This window comes from Poecilia mexicana, unplaced genomic scaffold (assembly GCF_051168715.1).
Source record: "Poecilia mexicana isolate PSO_F unplaced genomic scaffold, ASM5116871v1 scaffold_1, whole genome shotgun sequence".
Classification (NCBI taxonomy): domain Eukaryota; kingdom Metazoa; phylum Chordata; class Actinopteri; order Cyprinodontiformes; family Poeciliidae; genus Poecilia; species Poecilia mexicana.
The window spans coordinates 9,792,347-9,810,539 of record NW_028263370.1 but is presented as its reverse complement, the minus strand read 5'-3'; the positions used below and the strand labels follow the sequence as shown (position 1 = coordinate 9,810,539).

Sequence of the window (18,193 nt, the reverse complement as noted above, 5' to 3'; positions counted from 1 at the left end):
CATCTATAACTATAGAACAAGTCAACTTTTTTTGTAGTTATATTTTTAATGGTGCAATTGATATGCAACAAACAAGTCCATAAATTACATGTAGAACAATGAAATAGCTCAGTAGGAAAGTCCTGAGAGTGATCACTGAACTTAATGTAAAAGTAGAAAAAACTTTTTTGTCATGAAAATGTCTCATGTATAGAGAAAAGAGGCTCATGTATCTTCTTCAAACAGGATCTCTATGTCCAAATAGTTAAACTTCTGTGTTAAAAGTTCCACCCAAAAGCTGGAATATATGTTTTCTTTATAGCAGTCTTGTGCATTAACAATGCATAGAAGCTTTGATGGTTAAGTTTAGTTTTTTTTATCTAAACCTTCCTGTAAACGGTTCACAGCTGGTCTTTTGACTCTTCTTTTGACCCTGCTGTCAGAAATCTTCCAACGATCATCTGGTTGTGGCTGGTTTTGAAATGATGTTTTTTTCCATTTCTGGATTGTTGCTGTAATGTTGCTCGCTGGAACACTGCAAGATGTTTAAAAATATGCTTGAAATGAATGCCACCAGCATTCTTTGCAACAATAAGGTTGCAACATTCCTAAAAGAATACCTTCCAGGAGTAAACTTGTTCATATTGTTGTCACTGATGCACCTTTCTGAATGCTGACAAATTATTGCTTTTCTTAGCTTTTTATGCTTTCTTGCACTTTCTTTTTGTCATGTATTCAATACATAGTCCCTGTTTCACTCCACCTTTTCTATGGATTCATTCATTTTGATTTATTTGCATATAATGAATACATTGGTGGCATACATGCCAAGTTAATATCAAGCACCCTCTTCGAAATATAATTGGACCGTTTTAAGGTTTTGGAAATCATTTTTCCTTGTTGCATGTAGCTTTTCTTTAAAACAAGAAGTATGTTTGATTGCACAAAAACATGGAAATTCTTCTTTTTTTTTTTTTTTTACATTTTTAAAAGGCCTTAAACACTTCCCTGCATACAGCAAACATATTCTTGTGAGAAAATTGTGCTCTTTGTATCACTATATGATTGACAAATTGTCATTGGTAACCGGTAACAAATTTTTCTCGATTTAATGCGCATATCGAATATACCTGATGGCACTAAATAAGCTTTTGTGTTGGATTACGACGGTGTAAAAGTCTGATGAGCAAAAAGACGAACATAACATTTTGTAGTGCTGTAGCGCCCCCCTCCGGTTGATTCTATTTTTGTGGGTAAAAACAGTTTAAAAACATCACCGCCGAAGACGAGACTGTACCTTTCACTGTTCAAATTTCAGGTAGCAATTTCAGGTTCATATCATTGCATTTGCACTCCTTTATTATGTTAGATGTTTGACAGTGGTTTAAGCCTATATTTTGCAACTAACAATTAAAATGTATTCATGTGCAAATCAGGGATTATTTGAGTAAACAAGGATAATGCAGAAAAGTCGCAGAGTTTCTACCGCGTCTTAAATGGGCATGCTGACAGCTGCAGCAGTACAGAGGCTAGTTGCAGAGATAAATGGGAACAGTGGAGGGGGGGGAAAAACATTGCTGTGTAAACAAGAGTTGGGGAAACAGCCACCCAATTGTTTTGCTTATACTCTTGGACATGAATGCTGCTTTCCCTCTCCTGGTATTACATACCATTCCATTTAGAGCCCTGATGAAACTGCCAGACCAAAGTTGCCCTTTCCAATTTGGGACTGGAATAATTTGAGGAATTACATTTTTTGTATGCAATGCTAAAAGGGCAACACAATTCTCCCCTGGTGAAAACTGAGTATGTAAATGATTTTGGTTTATCTGCATTCTACTGGAATAATTCTGCAGTTGAATAATCCTTCTGTTGTTTATCATTTGATATAGTTTCTAAGTTACTTTGGGATTTTGGAGTTTGCTATGAATTACATGCATCTGCCCTCTATGATGCTGCCACAATTTGCACTGTTCAAAGTTATATTTGTAAATGATAATCCACACTTCATGTGAGAAGGTTATCTCATGTTAACTTAGACATATCTTTGTCTTGATGAAGGAAAAAGACGTCTGACATTGTAAACCAGCACAAGAGATGGAACCACAAGCTGAAGACTCTGCACACAGCCCTCTCTGGTCAGGTTCAGAAGGTTCCCAGGAACTTTGTCCCTCTGAGCATTTGGCCGAGTCCTATAATGAAGATGATGATAGTGAATCAGAGGACCTCTCAGGCTCACAAAATACTCATATCCCCTCGTCCCAGTCTCCAGAGTGCCTTCAGTTGCAACACAGGGAATCTGCAGATGGTCCAGAATCTCTCCTGGAACAGAGTGAGCAGGAAGAGTCAGTTTTCTATCAAGAAAATTATGACTTTTATTTTTCTGAATCAAGAGAATCTATGACAGACTCTCCTTACATCGAAGCTTCGCAAACATCAGCGACCTCACCCCCAGAGTGCCCAGATTCCAAGTCATGGCAGCATTCCTGCTCTTCCTCCCCCTCCTCTCTTGGCTGTGCTGCTGATATGACCAAGGCCCTGACCCTGAGCTCAGAACGGCCCCTGGGGGCCAGTGATGGGCATGGCCCAAGGACTGAGATCAGGAGCGTTGAATCTTCAGAGGAAGGAGGGAGCAGCGAAGCACCTCCTGCTTCTGTCTTCTTTGGAATTTCTGACGAGGGTGCTGAGCAGGCAGAGACGAGGAACTTGGGGTCTGACAGAGATCTCTGCAGACCGGACAGGCAAAGGGCAAGGTACACACGTAAGTATCTATTTTTCTATCCTGCTAATTGAATTTCAACCATTTTTCTAGCCATCCACATTGCAAAGCATGGATTGAAATTGCCTTTCGACATTGAAATGGGTGTTTGTAATTAATAAAAAGAAGATGACGTGCTGCTTTATGTTTGCTTCGAGTACAGTAGATCATTTTAAAATAACATCTGACCAAACAAATTTGCGCTTTTTTTTCTGTCTGCATTTACTACAAATGTGCAAAAAAAGATTTTGTTTTGCCGATAACTTGAAAGTAGCACAATGGGTGCAGCTATTTTCATGCTCTTACATGGGATCTATTTCAGGTGGGCTTAGTGGGGGAGGATTCCCACAGCTTTATTAGTCTGCGCAGGACAAGAATAAAATTTGACCATATGATGAGGCTGGCAGAACCAAATTTGACGGACACCAACATGTGTTACCCAGCCACCCGATCCCTTTTCCAGTCGTAATACTTGACGGCAATGGAAAGTGAGCCCCTCACTTTCCTTGCCTTTGGATCCCTCATGGGTTAGCTGTAAGTAAATATGATGCTTTTATTAGTGTCCTTGCTGCAGCATAGAAAGATGAAATGGATTCTTTTTGTAATGCTCACTTTAAATATTAATACCACAAAAAAATTCAAAACTCTGCAACTGAGCAGAAACCCATCAACTCCTGTTAATTTTTAATGTGGTGACTGACTCAATAAATTCCAAGATGATGTCTTTTTTTTTTTTTGCCAAAAGTATTGTGTACAACAATTAAGCATAACAATATGACTACTGACAAATAAATTTAGAAATACCTATTATATAGAAATTATGGCTACTGTTTATCGGTGGGATATTTTTATTATGTTTTAAAAATCTCTTCAAAAAAAGAGATTTTTTGAATGGTAAAGCGTAATAATTTGATCAAGTTTAAGATCTGTAGTGGTCAGTGTCTATCTCACCTAGTCTAAGGATGCAGCAGTGATGAACCAACAACCAGATCATTCATAACCATATGATTCACAAAGGTTGTCCCATGAGCTCCGACCCACCAGATGTGCTAATGTATCTTGAAGAAAGAAACACTGGTTATGGTAGATGGATGTCATAATTCATAGCTTGTTGCTACATCACCTCAAACCAGTGGGAGTGTCAATGATGGTCATAATGGTATTGCTGACTGATGTGCATATTTGTACATTTTGATTTTCTCATTGTCTTCCCTTCTCTCTCTTTTTGTCCCCTTCCTGCTCTTCATCTCAGGGCTCAGTCACAAAGAGAGCCAATCAGAGAGACACGTGAAGGAGACCAAGTCTAAATGCAAGCGAATTGCCCAACTCCTGGTCAATGCACCCAACCCCCAAAACAAGGGAGCGTTGCTCTTTAAAAAACGCCGCCAGAGGGTGAAGAAGTACACTCTTGTGAGCTACGGAACTGGAGTTCACGCCTTTGACAGCTCAGGTCAAATAGAGGGCGAAACTGACAAAGCTAGATCTGCTGGTTACAGCTTCCCGGGTTCGAGTGATTCTGATTCTGAGGAGCAGTATTTTCAGCATCACCAGTACCATAATCCAGCTCTGACCTGGGGCAGTGGTGAAGACATGGATGTGCTGCCAGAGACAAAGGGGAAGGGACTTTTGATGTTTGAACAGCGTCGCAAAAGAATCGATGAACTCGTGTCAGAGCAAGAAGAAGAGAGGAGTGAAGGCTTTCCTGAGGATGTTTTGATAGAAACACAACGTGCAAGAATTTATGAAAGTAAAGAAATGTACATGCATGCCGAGGAGACCAATGTGAAGAAGCACATGGATTACCACGCAGATGTTCAAGAGGTGAACCATCTCTCCACTGTGCCAAAACCCATGGTGCCAAACAGAACTGCCAAACCCTTTTTGGGATTTCAAGATAGTCCAACACTTGAACCTGTCACTATGTCTGGTGGGGTCAGTCCAGCCATGAAGAAGCACGAACTAGCATTCAAAGTCCCTGTACCGATTAACTCCAACCCCAAGGTTTGGTCTCCAACTGGAGACATTATTGCCTCGAGAGATGAACGAATATCCGTGCCTGCCATCAAAACTGGCATATTACCGGAGTCAAAGCGGAAAACTGCAAATAAGCATCCATCAGTGCCTGCAAAAGAATCTGAACTTTATAGCCAAAGCAAAGGTGAAAGGAAGTCTTATATTGAGTCAGAGGAAGACTTTTTCAGTTTGGGTGCCGAGGCTTGTAATTTTATGCAACCCAAACCAATAAAACTTAAAAATCCTCCCCCGGTTGCCCCCAAACCCACCATTAACCCAGCATGCCCACCCTGGAACCCCTGTAGCGAGCCCTATGTTCCTTCAAGGAGTCCGGTGTCCCATCCCTCTCACAGCCCCATCGGTCTTCATGGTCAGCATTATTTACAGCAGCAAGATTGGACTCGACCTCAACAGATGGCTGGCCACTGGGCATCAGATCAAACGGAGGCATCACTTCAAACACCTGCCAATGCCCGAGTTCCGGTCAACTCTTCTCAGCTCCGTCTTCATCCAACCACAAATAGCTGGAGTCAACAGCCGTCACTATCCCCTGTGAGTAAGCAGGCCCACAGTCCTACTTATAGCCCACTTTCACACTCAAAGAATAAGTCAGACAGTTCTCCAAACTTGGTTGCTCCTTTCCTACCACAGGCAGAGAAGTCATACCTTCAGACACCAAAACCTTTGGAGGTTTCTCCAAAGCCCAGAGTCCCAGACAGGAGTGTTAATCAGGCTGCTGATGGGACAACTATGGCAGGGAAAGGTGCAAAATTATTTGCTAAAAGACAGTCTCGCATGGAGAAGTTTGTTATTGATGGTGAAACAGTGCAAGCGAACAAAACAAGATCCCCCTCTCCAACCTCATCTCTTCCTAACTCTTGGAGATATTCATCCAATATTCGTGCCCCACCCCCCCTGTCATATAATCCTCTTCTGTCTCCTTTCTACCCTCCATCAGCAGCCAAGCAGCCCCCTTCCACAAGCCCCAAAACCAAGCCCAAGTCCAAAGAGAAACCTAAGTCAACCCCCAAGCAACTCAACGCCTTAGATATCATGAAACATCAGCCATACCAATTGGACTCATCTCTGTTCACTTATGATGCAGCCTCTGAGGCTAAAAGCCCCAGTCCTAAACCAACTCCCATGTCAAAGTTTGAAGTTACCAAAAGCCTTAAGCAAAGAGCCGACTCTTCCTATTCTCCTTATAATCCCTCTGAACCTGCTGGCCAAAGCAAGGCAGAGGCTCCTGCTAAGGCTCCAAAGTCGGTAAGTGTCCCAAATTTCTCCACTCAAAGCACAAGATCAGCTGAGCAGCTTTCAACAGACAAGCATTTGGAGGAAAAGCTTGCTGTCACGAGTGCTGCCCCTCACACAAGCAGCAAGCAAGCACAAGGCTCCCGACCTGCAAGCACGACTTCGCAGCACTCGTCTTCTTTCAGCGACACCATTGCTTCAGCTTTCTCTCCTGCATCTCTCATTGCTAGAGGCGTGCGTCAAATGGCTCCACGGCCAAAATTCTCTGCTAAGAAGCCGGCAGCGACCGGAAAACAGTGGAAACCCGTTGCTATGCTTTCCTCTGCATAACACTTTACATGGTCATGCTTTTGTTTAGCCGGAGACGACAGTCACATTAGTACATCTGCATCTGGGTGGCTTCACAAATGTCTTAAGAGGATTAGCTAAGTAGATCTCATGAAAAGTTGCTAAAGTAAAATATGTAGCAATTATTAATTAATTAAATAAATAACTTAATTTAGTTTGTTTAATGTAGCACCATTTGGGAGGTCATCTCAGGGCACTTCTCATACAGAGAAACACAACAGTTTCTAAGAAAAGAAAAAGACACATTACCATCCAAAAACGTGGAATGTGGTTGAAGACATGACATTAGAAGATAAGTTAATGTTAAATGGTTCTCAGGATGTGCTTTTATATGCAAATATCTGCAGAGAGTCTTCTTCTAGTCCCTTTAGTTTGTATTTTTAAGGGGTAAAGTTCAATGTTTGCATATGTAACAGTAAATATTAATCCTGGTCAAATCAAATCATCTTCAATATTTCTTTCTCTTGAAAGCTATTCTGGATAACAACGACTGACCCGTCCAGCCACTTTGAAAGAGCATTTTTAATCCCTTATTCTGTTTGGGGTCAAATCTGTGACTGCATTTCAATTTCTGCGCACAATTTATAATTTTTTTCAGTCTCATTCCAGACTCTGATTATATCATAACTGATAAAAGACTCTCTCATGTGGTCATTAACAACAACAAAAAAAAGATTTTAATGAAGGTTATATTTTTGAAAGCTGATAAATTACAAATACTTTAATACTAGAAAATTTATTCATGTTATTTGTAATTCAGAATAAAATCTAAACAAATCTGTCCTGTTTGTATCTCTGTCTTTCTGTTTCTTGAACTTCTTGTAGCACTGTGATGCTATTAAATTTTTCCTCTCCTACTTGTTGTCTTTTATGTGTACTGATAACTGCTTTGAGTGGCCAGTGCTTCCTCCTGTCTCACCACTTCACTGCACACTTGTATGTGTTTGTTTCACTCATTTAGCTAAACATTCAGCAAATATGAAAAACTTGGAACTGCAATCTTTAAGCAAAATTTGTATTACAAATGTCTTAAAACTACGTTTTAAGACATTTGAACTATAAAATTGTTTATATCCTAAATCTCAAGCACGTAGTTTATAAAACAAACTGCGTGATACGTTAAACATTCCTTTCAAATGCCTTCAGTTTAAGTTGCTTTTGTTTAGTAGCAAAAGCAGAAATTGCTGAATTCATTTTGATGCAGGTAAAAAAAAAAGAGAGAGCAGGTCAAGGATGACCTGGACTCTAAAGAATTAATATTGAACAATTCACTACATTTGACAATGCAATTTAAAATAATAGAAAATGGAATGCAGATTCAAAAAGATTTATATTTTAAAATGTTCTATCCTGTTTAGTTTCTTAATAAATAATTGCCCTCCCAGTTGCTTCCTTTATAAGGATTTACAGGACAAGCAAACACACACAAAAAAAATAAAATAAATAATAATAAATAGTATTATTACTATTATTAAATATTATAACTGCAATTTATAATATTAATGATATTTATTATTAATTGTAATAATAATGAGTAAAAGAAAAATATATTATTGGAGTTATTATTGGTGGTATTAATGCCACCAGGACTAGTTGAATTCACAATATTATTGTAATGGCAGTAGCGGTGTAATCTAAAGTAATTATCTGACCTCAGAAACAAAAACAACAACAACAAAAAATGCCTAGTATCTCTTTTAGCAAACACATGTAATTTAGGGTTTTATATGACCAGGCATGTTTGAAAGTAATAACTCCTTGGCCAAGATATTATCTTATGGCATTCCAGTTTTGAACAAATAATCACATTTTTAGGATAAGGTGAATTTCCTTTTCTAAAAATATAAAATTTAAAGCCTAAGAAAATTGTAATTATCATGGAAAACAATTTAGCTGGGAGGATGTGCAAAGAGATTTTCTTCCTTGAAGCAGACACACAATAAATGTGTTTGGGTTGGATTTTCAAATGAAAGAAGGTTACACTGGCAAAATACTAGTTCCAAAAAATGTACAAATTTATAATTTTTCACATTCAACTGTTTGTTTTAAGGTATTTGAAGAAACATGAGGTAAGTTGTGTGATCTTTATATTTTTCCGCTATACTAACACAGCAGAAAAATATTTTCATATTTTTCGTTTTGAGATCTTATATAGTTGTAAAATCCCAACTAGTTAGTTGTTGTGGGATCTAGATCCTTATATGTTTTCAGGAATTACAATGAGCCTCAAAAAATCTCCAAAACGGTTTCAAGATTGGCTTTAGAAAATACATTTTAAACATGGACTGCTTTCCAAAACACAATATAAAGGTTTTAAAGTCGGAACAAAACTCTACTGATGGAAAACCAGCAGTCCAGAGTTTAATTCATGCATTATTTAACTGACTAAATGCGACATACAGAAAAACAAATCTTGCATTCTCTTGAATTCCTACACCTGCATGTTCAAGTGTATCATTAAGGTTAAAATGCTGCTTTATAGAAATACCATTCACCTGTTCAGGCCAAAAGAAGCCCAGGGATGGCAGCAGAGTCTGCAGAACTGCATCTGAATACTAAGCTCTTGATTCTGTCTTTAGGTTTTTGGGAGAAGCCGCTCCCTGAGCCTCCCACAGCGACTGAATTCATTGCCTTCACCTGGATTTCTGTCACCTCTGAGCACGCCTGGAGTCCATACAGCTTTTTTTCCCGCGCAGAGGCAAACATCCTTTCACAGGAAACCTCTGTCACCATGGGAGGCAGCATCAAGGAGTCCAATCGGCTCCGTGGACGAGGCCTTTGTGTTCCAGAGTCCGATGTCCTCCATCGCGTCTGACGTTATGGCAGCAGCACATCACAGATCTCTGCCCGAGCCTCCAGAGGATTGGAAGCGCCGGGTTTCTCTCGATTCTGCTCCTGTGAGTAAGGGTCACTACGAGCATCTGGCTCCATCATTCCAAGCGCTGTCCTCGAGCAGAAAGGAGAAACCAGTCTTCTACGGGCCCCCGTTCAGACCTGCCCAGCCCTTAAGACCCATCAGTCTTGGATTCAAAGCACAAAGTCCAAATAAGTTCTCTCATTTTTATAGCACATCGCAGAGAAGTTAATACTACTGAGAAGTAACAAGGGAAGAAAGCCCATGTTAGATATTGTGTCAACTATTGTGGTTGTAATACAAAAACGAGGTTAGAGTCGTTTTGCAAGATGCCGTGTTTGACTTAGTGAATCAAATTGCCCTTGATAGAAGGTTTTTTTTTTCTTTACTCAGATTTATTTTAAACCACTTTACATAAGAAGAACACGTTAAACACAAAATGATATGTGAACAAGCAGCTAGTCTCTGTTGAGTAGATAAAGAGCAGAAACTGCATCTTTTCATTCAGAAAATAATTTTTAATTATTGGATTCATCAAAGAAAAGAAAATATCAAACAAACTAAAAGCCAGTTATTCAATGGTAAGAAACCATTTTTAATTCAGAACTAAGCAAATATGTTTTTTTGTTTTGTTTTGTTTTTTTTTTGGGGGGGGGGTGATTTATTTTGTGTGATTTTTGTTTGTACTTAGAGGGTGAATGTTTAGAGAAGAAGATGAATAAGAAGATATTTAAGTGTTGGTGAGCTGAACAGCAGTGTTTTAGATCATATAGTCGTTTTGTTTCACATATACTTAGTTTTTGTCTGTATGATGAGATATTTTCTTACCAACATTTATTACCATCAATCCTTGTGAAGAATAAACACATGTAGCTTTTTAAGCTACTGTCAGTTCCAGTGTAGTTTTAATGGATCATTTAAAAAAAAAAGTTTTAATCAAGTTTGCTGTGGACTGTGTTGTGATTTTACAGTGCAATCTTATTTCAGCTGATGTAAATATATCATATATATCATAATTCTCCACAACTGTATCGGTAGCTCATCTCTGTCACTGCAACAAAATACACTGAGCTGTTTCCTCTCCACCGACAGCCACATACGCACAGAGCGTTGCATTTTTTTCTCTCTCCTGCAAGGTATTTTTTTTGCACATTTACGCAATGTAATTCCAAATGTATTTATGTGTGAACGAGTGTTTGATTCAGTGGTTAACTTAATGAATTAACTTAGAAGGAATAGTTGTTTCAGACATAACTTTGTGTATTATCACATTGATTAGTATCCATACTGTGCTGTGTTTCACACATAGATTTGTGGTTTTGAGTTTTTCCATAATGCAGCCCTGTGATTCTTTCTGTAGTTTTCTCTGTTTTATTTTTCTTTAGTCACTTATAAGACCAATAAACAATATGAGAACTGTGCTTGTTATCCACTTTTTAAAATGTATGGATATATTTTAACATGAGACTCATTCTGTCCTGGGATTGCGCTTCTTTTTTATTTATCAATCACACATCTTCTAGTTTTGGAAAATAACAGTCTAAAATGAATCTTTGAATTAGTCAGAGAACTGTAAATATTCAGTATTTCATGAGTGTCCTTATCGGTAAATTAAAATTAACCTCCTTGGATAAAGCCTGGAATCTGGTTTGTCTTTCGTTTCATTAGAATATCCCAATCAGTAATGTCAGTGCACTTATTTTTATTTTTTTAAATATTCAAAACCAGGCTCATTATCACTTGATTAACTCTGATGTCAATATTTAGATCTGAGAACTGAGAAGGTCACATTGTAAGCCTTAATTCAGTTTTCTGGCAGCATTCATAAGATGTGCAGGAGAAAAGAATGGGGTTGAAGTGCCTAATTTTCACCTATTCTTCTCTTTACTCCAGAACCAACTTGAGTGTTTTTTGCTGAAAGGCCTTATGAAAGTCTCATCTGGACAAAGTACATTATTGCACAGTTCCAGGAGAAAATGAATCAAATTCTAATGAATGCATGTGTTCAAATTAAAAGTTGGATTTTTCTACATTTTTTAAAATTTGATGAATGTGTTGGATTGTGCAACCACAAGAAAAAAAAACCTTACTAATATTGCTAAGCCAGTTAGACAGTCACTAGTCAGCTATTACACAGAATAACAGGAATCGAATTTGCAGAGAAGAATTAGAAACTGCAGCTGCATGTCGAGAACCACACCAACTTGAAGGCGTGTTAAACTCAAAGCTACGTCAAACCTCAAAGATGTGTCATGTCATCCCCAAAGAGTCAGAAACAAGGAAACAAGTTTTCTCAAGTGGGAGAATCTTCATTCCCCGAGAACATCCGAGTGGAAATCCACATCCCATCATCTATTCTACTCACTATCCTTGCCCCATGGTGTCTGAGAGTGGCTTTGAGTGTTTGACAGGTTAAATTTAGCCTATTGATGCAAGCTGCATTCCACTCACAACAGAGACAGAGACACACTCACAGTTAGGCTTTAGTGTCTGTGAGCGTGAAGATCAGCAAAGATCACACACCACTGACCCCTTCGTCTCCGTGTCTCCTCTTCAAGGATACGGGCTGCACAGCAGGGACACGACGACAGGTACGTCTTATAAAGGAGCACTTCAATAATCTGGTGCTGTAACTAAAATCAGTCTGCAATAATGGAGAGTGGCGCTTCAGGGGGGATGAATCCAGCTGCATGTGACTTTTATGTTGGAAGGAAACTAAAAGCACATTTTCACATTTTTGTGGCTGTTTTTTTTTTTTTTTCCCCATCTCCTCACTTCACACACTTTACACACACAGCCCGACTTACTTGTTGTTTTGCATGAAAAATGTTTCTTTAGTTACAATTCCTGTAAATGAACACAACAAAAGCATTTAACTATTATTTAGCTATTTTACAAACTAGCATTAAGTTCTGCAGTTGATTAGCAAAATGAAAAGATGGACTTCACCAACATCTGAGAGCGACCTAATGTTTGAACACTTCTGTTGGCACTGGTGGACATGTTTTATGCATGGCAACTTACACAAATTTAGGGCACGATTAATCCTTGACCTTTCAGACTGGTAATTTAACCTCTAACAAATTTAAAAGAGCATGTCGCTGAGTTTAGCCTGCAGTCCCACAAAAGAGGATGCAACTGAGATGTGATTACATAGATATTAAAAGCTCTATGTAGATCCTAACATTACTGTAAAATAAACACTCTACGAGTTATGCTGACAGATTTATTTATTTATTTATTTTGAAAAATACTTATTTATTGTATCAATACATTTTCTAAAAGTAAAATGAGAACCAGCCTAATGTTATATGAGGGCTTGAGCAGAATTAGCTTTTGGGGAATCACTCACTTTTTCAAGTTCAGATCAGAAAGTTCCTCATTTTCTTCTTCTTAAAACCTATTATGAATTTACACAAGTTTTAAGTGGGGATTGTTCTTTTTTTTTTAAATCATTTTGACTAGTTTTGTTTTAAATTCTGGAGTTCTGTTTAAGATAAAAGTGCATCAATATGAGAAGTTACCCTTTTAAAAGTTTTTGTTTTAAATTGAAAATAATGCCTAATTAGGCTGAAAGTGAGAAGAAAGGCATTGTGCATTATGGTAACTAGATTTGAATTTCTTTTAGATAGAAGGGGCCAAAGTTAATTTTGCATTCAAGGGCAACCATGGGCAAAATTTCAACCGATTCACAAAAAGTAAACATTTCAGCTCAGATTCAAGCACAATGATTTATGAATGAGCTTTAGTTCATGACTTTGCAAGCATTTGAGTTACAACAATATTTACTAAAATTAAATATTTTTTTAATTTGGAAAATTGTAAATTAAGCTGTGTGATTGCAACTACTGTATTTGTCAACCTATGCTCTGCAAATTCAAATACTCTTGAGACCCCAGATAACTCAGCAGTGTGTCCTGATGCCTTAATCATGAGAGTTTCTCTCCAGCCTTTTTGCATCTTCCTATATTGATGACATCACTTCAGCACTTCAAAAAAAAAAAAAAAAAAAAAATATATATATATATATATATATATATATATACATATATATATATATCTCAAAATTATACAAAACCTAACTTGCTATTTCCATAAAACCGGAGATGTAGCACTGACTTATTGTCTTTCTTTGCTCACTCACGACAGCAGATTCATCTGTCCCGTTAAAGGCTCTTTTATGTTCCCATTCAAGCCCCAGTTCACAGCTAGAAACATGCAGGAGCGAGAAGAAGAGGTGCTCAGACGCTGTGTGCGCAGCTCTCCATGTTGCGATAAGGAGACAGAGCAAAACAGCAGAGTTCAAAATGTCAGGGCTACTGACCAGTGTGAGCCCTAAATACATTGGGATGATTTACTGTGAAGGCTGCCTAATCCCTTGTCGTTGTTCTTTCACTATAGGCTATTTCTAACTGGGTGGGAGTGTTGGTGAAAGATGGGAGGGAAGTTTTTTCAGAGCAACTGTGAAGCTGACTGGGCAATGTGAAGGTTTGCAGCAGCTGGGGCACATTCTGTCTGTGCACGTGAATGAGGAAACATCTTGTACCCAAAAACTAAGCTCAAGCACAATGATGGCTTAATTTGGGAACAGAACTCGTGACAAAAATAGAAACTGGGAAAGTTTTGATGGAATTTTATTTGGTTAAAAATTAAATTAATTTTTGATATAAATTTGTTATAAAAGTATTACTGATTGCACTTTAAAAATTAGGTAACTTTATGTTATTAAAGGTAAAGTTTAAACAGTAATGATTTCTTGGTTCATGTCAAGTTGTCATAATAAAAACATTTTAAATAATGTCAACTTTGTATTAAAAGTGTCATAATTTACCGAATGACGCTTTATATTCATGAAGGCTTATTCATGTTCATGACAGGTGTTATGTTTAATAAAGTGTCATGTCAGTCTTATTCACCCCCTTTCAAATAAAGTGTCACCGCAAAATCAGGTTTACTGAGTTTGGATAGATAGTGTTTGAAATCTTACCAAATATTTGTCATTCATTTGCATCTAAACTTTGACTGATCCCTTCTAGTGCATAAATATATTTGATTTAACCCAGTTGTAGGTTTGGCTGTACATACTGGTTCATTGATGGAAGGTCTGGAAGTTCATTATCAATCTCCATAGTTTTGTCATGGGGGGTGATGCGTTCAGGGACATTTGTAGTTTCAGTTTTCCACCAGACATACCCAGCGCTGGGCCGCACAATTATATTTACTTACATATGTTTACCTAAGTTGCATTTCTCTTGTGCTCCCAGAAGTAGTTTTACTTCACCATACAGCTGCCTTATTTGAGTAATTTTGAAGTAAGGCTTTCAAGTTATTTGTTGTGTAAGAAAAATTAATGTTTGTTTTTTCTTGTGCCTTAATCTGAATTTATTAAAGATGTTAGGAATTTTCAGCATTTTTTAAATTTATTATTTAAAAGTGTGATCATTTGTGTGACTACATGATTTCTACAAAATGAATCAGATGTTATGATCAAACAGTTATTCCTCAACTGAGTAGTGTTTCCACCAAAAATATATTTTTAATTATTTTTTTTTTCTTTTTGCTTTTACTTGAGTAATTTTTTAATGACTACTTTTTCTTTCTACTTAAGTATTATTATTCTAAAAATAATGCTGCTCTCAATTTAGCAAGGTTTTTGGAACTGTTGGCCAGAAATCCTAAATATTTTTTTTTTTTTATGTATCTGGAACAAACTTCCAGACAACTGCAAAAGTAGTCAAACACTGAGTGCCTTTAAATCAAGGCTAAAAACCCATCTGCTTTGATAAATGATAAGTACAACCTTTCATTGCTTCTTTTTATTTTGCCACTGATGCAATGTTTCTTTCTTCTTTTTAGTTAATTGTTCGCCTTAAATTGCCTTGTTCCTGAAATGTGCTATCCAAAGAAACCTTGCTTTTTATTTGGGATTTTTGTGGCTTTTGTTGTCACACACACTTCAAACTTACCTCATTTCATTCCTTGGGCCTTCATTGAATTGCAATTCAAGAAACCCAGAAGGTATTTTTGACTGATAATTGATCATTTCCTTGGTTTATGCTGTTGTCAACCATATCTGTCAGGTGTTGGCAAAAGGATCTGCTTAGAATATGATGTACAAAATCAATAAGCAAATTCTTTTGGGTGTCAGGAGTCATGGACCTGGGAAAGAAGCTCAGCACTCCAAAAGACATCATGCTAGAGGAGCTGTCACTGCTCTCCAACAGAGGGTCTCGGCTTTTCAAAATGCGACAGAGGAGGTCTGAGAAATACACATTCGAAAGCATTCAAAACGAAGCAAACGCTCTCCTGAACGTAAGCCCGCTTCTCTTTGCCCTAAATCTCTTTAAATGATTAGATATAATCCAGTCTTGTCTACGCTATGGATTTCAGGAGTGGATCTGTATAGAGTTTTTATTTTTTCTGTTTTCTAAGTGAAATATGTTCTTTGAGATAAAGTGGTAGAACACACAGACAATAGCTGTGACAAGCTGCAGCTGTTTCATCTGAGAGGCTGCTTAGGCACTTAACTTGAAGAGCTGCTACCATGTTTATCAGTGCATGATGATAAGCTGTGGGACTGGAACTGGTCTCTTGGTTTAACCTATATAAATGAAGCCACTAAGCAATGCACATTTTAAAATGTCTGGTACCAAAGCCTTTCCTCAATATGCTGTTTTGCAGAATGACATTTTGAATCAGAACACACACTCTGTGGAGATTAAGGTGGAGCCGCCTGCAAATGGAAGCGCTGCAAATTCAGCTTCAGGTAATTGTGCATTTCATTACGCCTATTTCCTTACATATGGATATTAAAGATTTCAACTTGCACTTAATAATAATAATAATAATAATAATAATAATAATAATAATAATAATAATAATAATAATAATAATAATAATAATAATAATAATAATAATCATCATCATCATCATCATCATCTTAATCAATAAAATCATAGAACACAAACAATTCACTCCAAGGATACTTTGTAAAAAATAAAAATAACTAACAAAATAAGTGTTTGATTGAAACAATAACATAAATTATTATCAGTTTTATGTGATTTTATTTTCTGAAAATTGATTCATCTTAGGACTGTCCATAAAGATGATTTAACCGGAGAGTCCTAGTTATTGTTACCATTTTTAAAGCCCTGCAGTCCTTCTGCAATGCTTTGGTGAAGCCTTAAGTCCTTATACAATGAGCTCACACTTGAAACGTTCTATTTTAAGTTGCCACTGTAGCTATTTTAATCGCATCCACTTTGAAAATTTCAGGCTGCAGAAAACAGCTCTGAAAAAAAAAAACAAAAAGGCCTTGTGGGCAATCCAAACTGATAGATCAGCCTGTTGTGATACGGAAGTGGTTGTCACATCCGCCTCTCTTTTTCCGCAGACATGGCTGCAGAAAAGCTAGACACCCAGCCTGTGCATAAGAGTTACCACTCACCGTGGGAACAGGTGATCCTTAGTGACCCCAGCCTTGCTGAATCTCTGCAGCTCAGAATGCCAGAGCCAGAGCCGCGGCAGGAGCTCCCTGAATACAAATGCTTCAACCGGTGAGAAAACGACAATAATTCCATAAATCCAAAAGGGAAGGTTATGGCATGCAAAGCAATTGGTATGTTGCTCTGAACTGCAGGGTTGCCACTCCTTATGGTGGTTTTGAAAAAGCTCCAAGAGGAATCACATTCAAGCTCCCCGAGGTGGACCTGAGCCCGCCGCAGTACCAGGAGCTGAGCGACCCCCAGGCCAAGCGGCCCACGTTCAACAGGACGGCCCAGGGGTGGATATCTGAGGGCACTCATCTCATCCTACCAACTATCACCCTGGAGACCTTCAGTGTGCCTGAGTCTGATGACCTGTAGAGGATTCAACTGGAACACGGGAACACAACGCAGCCTTTAGCGATTAAGATCAACCTGCAGAACGGGACAAAGGAGGGGGGTCTATTAGTTTCACCACTGTAATTTCTTTACAGCATTTAATATTACATCCAGTGAACCTGACAGAGAAGTTAACTTACCTGTTTTCTGACAGTAGTACTTATTTTAATGACACATTACAAAATTTGCATTCAATATCCAGAAGAAGGCTGTAAATAAACAATATTCAAATGATAAGATGAATATTTTATGTACATAACATTTGCACATTTGGATATATGCTCTGTACAATAAAGTCATCATCATTTATCGTTTAGTGCAAGTTTTCAGGGGGTGGGGGAAGAATATACAGAGCATATAAATGCCTGTCTTCAACTGTGTCTGTTAGATACAATTAAGCACAAAAGCAACATCAAAATGTTTGGTTAAATATTAGATTAAGATTAAAACGTGTTCTGAGTAAAAGCAGGACATACATATCCCATCACCTAGTTCATCCAGGTCCTACAAATCGGGTAGTGCAACCTTAAATACAAATTTATTACACAAGGTGTGATTCACTGAAAACTAAACCAAAGGCCAAAACATGAGAATGTAAACAGCAGTGTGATAAGTAGCAGCCTGGTGCTGCTAATCAAATGCACTTCACTATCAGATCAACAGCATGTGTCTATGAAAGGAGAAGCTTTGGGGGCTGAAAAGTCTGCAGGCCTTTTAACACAGCATGAGCCTGGAGGAAGGAGCAATCTGGAAAATATTCCAAATACATTCCAGTGTCCACAGTAACAGACATCCAAGGTTCCTCTGTCAGACAAAACAGAACATAAAAAAATTGGTAAAAATCCAAAGAGCTTCATCACAGACGAACCCATTAAAAAAACCTTTGAACGTGAACTTAGTTTTGACCTTTAGTGGAACAGATGAAAGGTCATATATTATCACACAGATGAGTTCTGCTAAAGTAGCTTTTTGGGCAATTGGATCATGTAACAGGCAGTGATTTTTATTTTGTATTTCTGTTAATCAGGTCAGAAATGTTTCACTAAATTTTAAGACCTGTCAATCAGATGAATATTTTGTGTTAACAGGCATAAGCCCATA

At 37.8% G+C, this 18,193-nt stretch overlaps 2 protein-coding genes across 2 annotated transcripts; both read left to right on the top strand.

Moving 5' to 3' along the window:
* The first annotated feature begins 1,927 nt into the window (after positions 1-1,927).
* On the top strand, positions 1,928-7,209 carry synpo2b (synaptopodin 2b). Its single transcript, XM_014989544.2, has 2 exons — positions 1,928-2,740; positions 3,990-7,209. The coding sequence occupies exons 1-2, from the start codon at positions 2,077-2,079 to the stop codon at positions 6,332-6,334; spliced, it is 3,009 nt and encodes a 1,002-aa protein (XP_014845030.2). The 5' UTR covers positions 1,928-2,076; the 3' UTR covers positions 6,335-7,209.
* Positions 7,210-11,662: 4,453 nt separating this feature from the next.
* myoz2b (myozenin 2b) lies at positions 11,663-17,402 on the top strand. The gene is made up of 5 exons (XM_014989545.2): positions 11,663-11,797; positions 15,355-15,518; positions 15,888-15,972; positions 16,603-16,765; positions 16,849-17,402. Exons 2-5 carry the CDS (start codon positions 15,360-15,362, stop codon positions 17,072-17,074), a joined length of 633 nt encoding a protein of 210 aa, XP_014845031.2. The 5' UTR covers positions 11,663-11,797; positions 15,355-15,359; the 3' UTR covers positions 17,075-17,402.
* Positions 17,403-18,193: the final 791 nt, after the last annotated feature.